Source organism: Eupeodes corollae, chromosome 1 (assembly GCF_945859685.1).
Source record: "Eupeodes corollae chromosome 1, idEupCoro1.1, whole genome shotgun sequence".
Taxonomy (NCBI): domain Eukaryota; kingdom Metazoa; phylum Arthropoda; class Insecta; order Diptera; family Syrphidae; genus Eupeodes; species Eupeodes corollae.
In genome coordinates, this window is record NC_079147.1 from 44,923,342 (window position 1) to 44,933,285 (window position 9,944).

Consider the following 9,944-nt stretch of genomic DNA (forward strand, 5'->3'; position numbering starts at 1 on the left):
AGGGATTAAAAACGAAAAACCGATATTTTGTAATGTCTGCACATTCGTGTTGTCCGGCTTAGGAAAGAATTCCTGTACTTAACACTGCATCCGATATTGAGCTCAGGGGTAAAAAACTGATGAGCATTCCTAGAAGTAAGGGTATTACGGTTGAATTGTTTAGGGGAGGAATGCAACTGGCTATGTCACTAGAACATAGTTTATAAAAATAACGATAAAACAATGATAGGCATTTGTGATGTACTCGGAGTTGTAGTTAGAAGTGAACTGAACTTTATTTTCTCATTCTTAATACTAAGTATAACAATTCGTCTTAAAAACTATTATAATTATAATTCATTGCATAAGGTAGCATTTACACTTGGTACTCGACACCTCCCATCTTAAGTTTGAATATTATATACACATGAATCAAAAGAAATGTAGTTAAATATATGTACATATGTAAGTTATTTATTATAAACAAAAATTCAATTACACATATATGTATTTTACTTTTATTTTAACCATTATTTATATTCAATATTTCAATTCATGGAATCTATTTTTTATTACAAATTAATTACCATAGTAAGTACTTTTATTTTAATCAAAAAAAAACTTTATAATTCGTTCTCTCAATAGGTCTTAAACCTCTACTAGAACGTGATTCGAGAATCGATGGCTCAGCACCATTAGTTGCGATAACAGCTTCTGAATCTGCATTGACTATCGGCTCTGCCGTCACCCTGGCTGTTTCTTTAGGAGAGTTATCTGCCCTACCATCGATCGATTTTGGTGACGCATTTGATGTGCCCGATATCATTTGATTCGAATGCCTTTTAATTCGTCTTTTATTATGAGTAAGAACACAACTATACGATCGTGAGCCAATACGTTTCTTTACGGTAGCTGGTTGCCAACCGTCCTTATTCGGATTTGAATAATCGCGCACGTAAACATTTTCACCTTCTTCAAATTTAACATTTCTTGAGCCTTTAAAATTTTTAATGTTTGATAACTGCTTATCACAGATCTTTTCTCGCACCAACGGTGGTTTCATTAAACTAAATCGGTTTTTTAACTCTTTACCAAGCAATAACTTTGCTGGTGATTCACCAGTGGTGCAGTGTTTTGCACATCTATAATCGAACAAAAACCGATTTAATATTAAGTCCATATTTTTGCTGCCACCACCAGTGTCGTTTAAAATGGCCTGCAACGACTTTTTAAGTGTTTTTACAAAGTTTTCTGCTTGGCCGTTGGTTGCCGGATGACCTGGAGCGGTCAAAATATGCTTAATGCCATTGTTTGCCAAAAACTGTTGGAAGTCCAACGAAATAAATTGTCTCCCGTTATCACTTACTAATGTGTCAACTAAACCAAAACGGCAAAAGACGTCTCGCAGTTTATTGATTGTAAATATCGATGTCATTTCATGAGTTTTAAAAACTTCAACCCATTTAGAATACGAATCTATGATGATTAGAAAATAAAATCCATTTATAGGCCCAGCAAAATCTACATGGATTCGAGACCAAGCTCATTCAGTGGGTGTCCATGGGATTAAAGGACATTTTTCTGGACTCGACTGAGTAAGCTTGCAAGAAACACAACTCGAAATCATTTTCTCAATATTATGGTCTATTTTAGGCCACCAAACATACGAACGTGCCAATGCTTTGGTTTTTACTATGCCTAAGTGTGACAGATGTAATTCTTTCAATACCTCTTCACGTAATTTAAATGGAACAATCGTTCGATAGCCCCATAGAATACAATTGTATTTAACCGACAATTCATTTTTCTTATTACGAAAAGGGCCAAATTCTTCGCCCATTAACGCATCAATTGTACCACTATTTATCGCATCTACCAATTTTGACAGAATCGGGTCGCGTCTAGTTTCTTTTGCAATATTTTTGAAATCTAGTTTCAACTGGTTATCTGTTTCAACTAAATTTATATATGAAAAATCGTTACTTATTTTGCCTACATCTTCTTGCGGAATCCGCGATAAGTGATCGGCTTGATTAAGTTCACATTTAATATATTTGATAGAGTAATCGAAACCAGACAAAATAAAAGCCCATCTTTGCATCCTTGCTGCCGCCATAACTGGTAAACCTTTATTCTCACCAAATATAGCCAAAAGTGGTTTGTGATCAGACTCTAATGTAAAATGAACGCCTAATAAATATTGTTTTAATTTTGAGACGCTGTAAACTATAGCCAATGCTTCCTTTTGAATAGTACTGTAGCCTTTTTCTGTTTGTGAAAGTGCACGAGAAATAAACGCAATTGGTTTTCGAACACCATTTGCAAAAATATGTGACAAAACCCCTGCTACCGCTGAATTAGAAGCATCAGTTGACAAAACTATTGGAATTTTTGGATTAAAATGTGTCAAAACCTGATCCGACGTTACGTCTTGCTTTAATAACTCGTACGCTTCTTGGCATGTTTTTGACCATTGGAATTTCACATCTTTTTTCAACAAATTATATAAAGGTGCCATCTTATGAGCAAAATTAGGAATAAACTTTGAGTAATAATTAATCATACCCACGAAAGCTCTTACTTCCGACACACATTGTGGAATTGGGGCTTCTAATACGGATGCGATTCGATCTTTATTCTTGCTTAAACCAAAACGATCGATGTTAAAACCTAAGTATGAAATTCGTTCCTTGAAGAACTCACATTTACTTTCATTTAGACGTAACCCGACAGAATCTAATTTTCCTAAAACAAGCTCAAGTGTTTTCATATGATCTGCGGTGGTGGCACCCGTTACAACAATATCATCTAAATAATTGATTGCATTTGGAATACCTCGTAAAAGAGTTTCAATTGTTTTCTGAAAAATAGCCGCAGCCGGCTTTACTCCGAAGGGCAAACGTGTCATCTTGAAAACACCAACATGCGTGCTCCAAGCACATAACAATTGTGAATCTTCATCCAACACTAATTGATTGTATGCGTTCGACAAATCTAATTTTGTAAAATGATTCCCCTGAAGTGATGTGAATAATTCGTTAATAAGCGGTAATGGATATTTTACATCCATCAAAAACTTATTAACCGTGGTTTTGTAGTCGCCACAAATGCGGAGGTCGCCATTAGGCTTAACGATTGGTACCAAAGGTGTACCCCACTCTGCATTTTCGACAGGGATTAACACACCAGTTTTAACTAAATTATTTAATTGATTTTCAATATTACTACGCCATGCTAAAGGCACCGGACGTGGCTTGCAAAAAACAGGCTTTGCATTCTCGCTTATACTCAATTTAATTTTATTACCCTTATATGTACCAAGTTCATTCTTAAAAACGTTGCGATATTTGCTTTTAATTCGAGAAACTAAATCGTCTTGTTTGTGATCATACCGAATCGAATTAATTTGTGATAAAGTCATATCAAAAAGTTGCATAAAATCTCTGCCCAAAATGGGCGGACTGTTTGTGTTACTAACGATTAACCGCAATTCACGTGTTCGCTCGCGATATTTAACAGTTGCTTTGAACTCACCCACAATTTGTATAGTTTCCCCGTTATATGCACAAAATCGATCAACGCAGGGCTTCAAAATCTTGCGGTCAAAAAACTTATCAAAAATTGATAGAGAAACCAGGGAACAAGCTGCGCCGGTATCCAACACAAATTCGAGCCAGACTTGATTAACTTTTACTGCTTCTGTAAATGGTGAAGCCACCGCTTCTCCAGTAACACTGAAAATAGAAAAATTTGAAAAGTTCGAAATGTAATCAGAAGTTGTATTAAATTCACTACTTAAATTATTTGATACTTCTACTAAATTAATTTGTCTGCTACTGCTGCATACGCTCGCCAAATGACCCACTCTGCCGCACTTGTTACACGTGCTCGATTTGTATTTGCATTTTTCACTGGTGTGGTTCTTCCAGCCACAATGTGAGCACCGTCGCCGTGAACTTCCACTATCTTTGCTGTTGTTGTTGGAGCTGTTCTGCTTGTTGCTGCTGCTTCGCTGACCACGTTGGTACCTTTTCGATACAAAATTAACCTCTTTTTGCGTTTGTTGTTGCTGTTGCGTGATTAATTTTACTTCTGCTGCCATTGCCTTTTTTAAGGCTTCGCTCAATTTTAGTTTTTCATTTTCTTCGCACAAACGTTCGAAGACTTTGCCTTCAAAGCCGGTAATAAATTTATTGAGCACGAATGCGTCTAAATGCTGCCCAAATTTACAATCTTTCGCTAATTTTTTAAGACGAGCGAACCACTGTGACGCTGTTTCTGTATACGACTTCTTTGCTTCTAAGAAAGTTCGTCTTTCTCGAAAAACAATTACAGGAATTGAATATTGCGTGTCCAACAATTCCTTCAATTCATTGAATGGTTTTTTGGAAGGCAGAACCGGATCGCATAGATCTTTAAGTAAACCATATGCTTCCAATCCTATTGATTTTATTAAAATCGCCACTTTCATGTTATCTTCTGTGACTGCACTTTCCAGAAAATGTGAATCTAATAGTTCACACCAATTTTCCCAACTATCGACATGCGGTCGGAACTCCCGTACGCTGCTTGAAGTAGTTGTGGTTAATATGCTCTCGTTTACTGAGGTCATCTCGATTTTTTTTTATTGAGACCACGACTAACTTTGTTTAAATAAAACTTTTCTTTTTTTTTTGTTAAAAACAAAGGAAATCTAAAATTAAGATCCTCAACTGAGATAAATGTATGCTTGGTTGATCACGTGGAATGCCAGTTGATCAGAAAAAAAAAAAAATTCTTCTTTGACTATCAGTTCGTGTCCTCGTCGCCAATTTATGTGATGTACTCGGAGTTGTAGTTAGAAGTGAACTGAACTTTATTTTCTCATTCTTAATACTAAGTATAACAATTCGTCTTATAAATTATTATAATTATAATTCATTGCATAAGGTAGCATTTACACTTGGTACTCGACAATCTAGTGGCGTGTTCAAGATAAGCAAATTGTCTGGGTATGAGAATGATCTCCTATCATTTTTAACTCTTTTTATCAAGTCTATCCGAAAGACTCGAGTATGTTATTAAGGCAAAACCCAAATATGATAAGTATACTGGAGTTTTGGACTAATAAAAGCTTTGTAGATTATAACCAGATCAGAATAAAATAAAATGCTTCGGATAAAACCCAAACACTTACCAACATTTTTGGCAAGTTTAAATACGTAAGCATTGAACAAAACGTGGTTCGTAATGCACATACCTGGAACTGAAAGCTGTTAAGTCGCTGCAAGTACCACCCGAGGACTACGATTTTTCGACAGTAGACTGCATTGAGTTTTCGAAGCATTAAATTAATTCTACACCGTTTCGATTTCCCACTGGACAATGCTGTCAAGATCAGAATTTAATGAGATTTTCATACGCTGCCGTTGACAGTCCACATCCCAAAGACAAGGATAAATAATTTTGTGGGTTACAAGTTGTAGAAAAAAAAAAAAAAAAAAAAACATTTATAAAAAAATACGATCGTCAGCGACAAAACGGAGCCCCGAGGCACACCAGTGTTTATTTTGTGGATGTCAGATTTAACCCTTAAAGTACTACTTGTATTGGAGAGAAGAGATTCATCAATACCAAAGGCTTGATGTCAAACTCTATCAAATGCCTTCGAAATATTAAGGATGTTTTATAAATGTCTATTGCACGGCTGGCTCTTCCAAGAAAACCATCCTAATGGTAAAATAATATTTGAAGATAAAAAATGTTCCTTTTATGGATTCTTAATAAATATTTTAGTATCTTCCCATAGGAAGTTATTGTAATGGGCGCAATTTCTCGACGTTTAAAGGTCCTAACAGTCGAAATAAAAATAGTATGTAAATTTGGGAAAAATGATGTTCGGTTCTTCATATCTTTCAAATTAATTCAATTAATTCAATTTGTAAAAATTTAAGAAATGCTATGCTTACTAACTTAAGGTAGCGCTACAGTCCTGTGTGAACAAGGGCCTCACCCAATAAACTTCCCCAGCTAGCTCGCTCCCTAGCTAGATGTCTCCAGTTTCGCGATCCAAGTTGGATAAGGTCACTTTGCACTTGTGCGTGCCACCTGATCTGCGGTCTTCCTCTACTGCACTGTCCTGTGGGTGTGGATTCGAAGACTTTTCGGGGCCAAAGAATTGGTTTCCATGCGCTCGACGTGACCCAGCCATCTTAGTCGTTGGACTTTTACCCTTCTGGCTAAGTCTACGTGGCTGTACAGCCCGTACAGCTTTTCGTTCAATCTTCTCCTTTATTCCCTTCGATGCATACGGGACCGTAGATCACACGAAGAACTTTTCTCTCGAAGCGACCCAAGGTGCTTTCATCCGCTTTTGTCATAGTCCATGCTTCTGCACCGTATACCACGACGGGGATGATAAGGGGCTTATATAGCAACACTTTGGTCCCTCGACAGAGGACTTTACCACTCAATTGCCTTCTTAGTCCAAAGAAACAGCGGTTAGCAAAACTTATTCTGCGTTTGATCTCACCGCTGCACTGGTGTTGTTTTTTTTCCTTTTACAGCGGAGCCTAGGTAGACGAAGTCCTTGACTACCTCGAAGTTACGTCTGTTGATGGTGACGTTTTGACCAAGACGTCGGTGTTGTATGTCCTTTCTTGACGACAGCATGTACTTTGTTTTGCCCTCATTAACCGTTAGACCCATTTTTGCCGCCTCTGCCTCAATACTCACAAAAGTCCTATGCACTATTATTTTAAGCACGATGTTAAAAAAATCACATGACAGTGATCAGCTTGTCTAAAACATTTTTTGACATCGAAAAGTTCTGTTAAGTTGTTTCCAACCTTTATGGATCAGTTTGAATTCTCCATGGTCATCATGCACAAACGGACGAGTTTTGCAGTGATGCCAAAAACTAGACATGGCTCTATACAGCTCGTCCCTGTAGATGCTGTCATATGTGGCCTTAAAATCGATAAAAAAATGGTGGGTGTCGATTTGGTGTTCTTGATTTTTGTTAAATATGGGCTTTAGACGTTCACATTATTACCGCAGAGAATATTTTATAGGCGATGTTAAGTAGACTGATTACTCTATAGTTGGTGCAGTTTAGAAGGTCTCCTTTTTTCAGGATCAGGCAAAAATACTGAGGTTCCATTCATCGGCATGCTTCCTTCCGACCATATTTTATAGATAAGTTGGTGCATGCTACTAACCTACTTATCTCCAGCTGCTTTAAAGAGCTCGGCATTCAAGCCATCTGCTCCAGCGGCTTTATTAGACTTCAGCTTAGATATGGCAATCTTTACTTTGTCTAAGTCGGGAGGACGGGATTGTTGGCTTTCGTCGTCTATGTTGAATGGATCATCCTGCCTGACAGCGGAATTTAGTTCGTCGTCGCCGTTATACAGTCTGCAGAAGTGGTCCTTCCATATCCTCAGCATTGACTGCGGTTCCACTATGATGTGTCCACTTTAGTTTTTTCAGCCTTCGGTTCTAGTTTATGTACTTGTGAATTTCGTTTCACCTGTTCATAAAACTTTCGAACTTCATTCCTGCTTTTTAACCTCGTGACATCTTCGACCGCAATATGATCAATCTTGTTGACGGTAGATTGATATGGAGAACTCCAAGTTCCTTTGTGGATGTTGAAGTGTGGAAAACGCGTACTGGCTATGTACCACGACGTTTTGCCCCGCAAAATCTATGAGCCTGAATCCATTGTCGTAAGTGTTGTCGTGCAGGCTGTTTACCCGATTATTCCACCAAAGATGGCTTCCCTTCCTAGCTTGGCATTAAAATCGCCCAGGGCTATTTTAAGATCGTAGCTAGGGCACTTATTATATGTTTTGTCTAACAGCTCGAAGAACATATCGCTCACCGCCTGCAATAATGGCACAACTCAAAAATATTGAAATTTGAACTGTGAACGCCATTATGGTTAAAATTTAACGCCTTACATTTCTGTAAAATCGGCACATTGATACTTCCTCTCAATTCCAAAAGATGGAGATAGTGCCATCAAACTTTTAAAACTTTTGTGCTTTCTCTTTATATCAATACTGGCACTTCTCTCAGTATTATCTTGATCGTGAGTGTGTTCGCGTCTCCTTCTTAAAGCAAATTTGGCACATTTTGATTTGTGCCACTATTGCATCAAAGTGCATTATGAAAACATTATGATTATAATTATTTGTGCCATTACGTATTTTATAAATACACTCAAAATTAATTTTAAGTTTATAAGAAAGAAATTTATTTAACTTTTTATTTTTAAGTTTATATGAATAAGAAATGAATTTTGTATTGGCTGAATAAAAAACATTATTTGGAGAGCTAACGTGATTTAGTTTTTTTCGACTTTTTCAATTATTACATCAAGTTTTTGGTAAATAGTTGAGGAATTTTGTAATATGCCGTTATTCTTTGAAATAGCACTTGAAGACTTTCGATATACTCTTCTTAATGCAATAATGACACTTCCCCAAAATAGGGCGGTTGCCGCCCACTTTTTAATCTCGAATAAATGTTATTATGAAGTTAATGATTCTAACGTCAAAATAGCAAATCCGTATCAGGATAGCCTAATTTATAAGAACAATAATCTTAATTGAAAAAAGGCATTATTTTAAATCTCTTATATCTCAAAAGTGAAAAAAATGAGTTGTGCCAATATTGCAGGCGGTGAGCGATATCTTTCTCTTCTGTGGTGGCGTGCACGCATATAAAGCTTATGTTGCCGAATTGAGCCTTGATGTGAATGGTCATGAGGCGCTCATTGATGCACCTATAGCTCAAGACTTCTTGCCTAAGTCTGGCTCCAATGACGAAGCCGAAGTTTTTCTCCACACATTTTCAACAGGTGAATTCCGTGTCTTTTCTTAAAATTTGTTATCCAACCATTGCTCGCATCAATGAGCACGCTTTTGTTTTCAGGACCTCGGTGGAAATTGGCACATTTTGCTTTCTTTGATTCTGGAACCACTTGTACAAAGCCTTTTCCATCTTAGGGTATTCGCCACCTTTTAATGTGATCCTCCTTCCTGGTACACAATCAGCATTAGAAACAAACTTTCAAAAACAAAAATAGTAAAGAACCTGTGGGATATGCATATAAAAACAAAAGTTGCACTTATCGAGTCAATTTTTTTTTGATGAGTTGCGATTACCGCGTCAATAATGATAAAAATTGAGCTGTTGCGAAAATCGAGGAGTTCCGCGAATCTAGAGTTGCGTTAATCGTATTTAAAAAACACTTTTTCACATTTACCTCCATCATCATTTTAACGAACGTATTCATCTTATTTATAAATGATTTCATAGAAATTAGTTCATCGTATTACATTACTAAATAAATCGATCATATTGAATGTTTATTTCATCATATTGATGTAAAACTTCAATGAATGATATCATAGATATAGTAAATTTGTTCATCATATTGAAGACATTTTTTTATAATATCCATGAGTATTTCATAAAATGGAAAATAGATCACCATATTGATAAATGAATTCATCAGTGTTGTGAAATTGTTTATCAATATAAAAAAAACAGTTTATCATTTGAAGAAAAATTAGGGATACATTTGTTTAATCATGTTAATGAAACATATTGAGAAAGGATGTACGAGATTTATCAGTTATGACTTTCATCATATGAACGAATTATTAACCTTAAACATGAAAAGGTTCAAACAAACTGAATAATTATGTACGAGATTTATTAGTGAAGAATTTCATCATATTGACGATTTTGAAAAGGTTCACTGGACTAAAATTGATGAATTTCCATTGAAGAGCTTTTTCATCTACTTCTCCCACCGGATGGGTTCAGTGCACCCAAATATAAAATAAAATGTTTTAAGGTCATCGGCCACATTGTTAATCTAATAACCCCAAACTTTAGTTGGAAACGTGACGTGACTTCTAAATGTGTCCATGAATTAATTTAGTAGCCATTTTTATTTTATTTAGTATTAA

General features: G+C 36.2%; 2 protein-coding genes across 2 annotated transcripts; both read right to left on the reverse strand.

Moving 5' to 3' along the window:
* Positions 1-589: 589 nt before the first annotated feature.
* On the reverse strand, positions 590-1,414 carry LOC129938407 (uncharacterized protein K02A2.6-like). Its single transcript, XM_056045949.1, has one exon. It carries the CDS (start codon positions 1,412-1,414, stop codon positions 590-592), a length of 825 nt encoding a protein of 274 aa, XP_055901924.1.
* A 108-nt stretch (positions 1,415-1,522) lies between these two features.
* On the reverse strand, positions 1,523-4,591 carry LOC129938413 (uncharacterized protein K02A2.6-like). Its single transcript, XM_056045963.1, has one exon. The coding sequence runs from the start codon at positions 4,589-4,591 to the stop codon at positions 1,523-1,525; it is 3,069 nt and encodes a 1,022-aa protein (XP_055901938.1).
* Between the last annotated feature and the right edge of the window lie 5,353 nt (positions 4,592-9,944).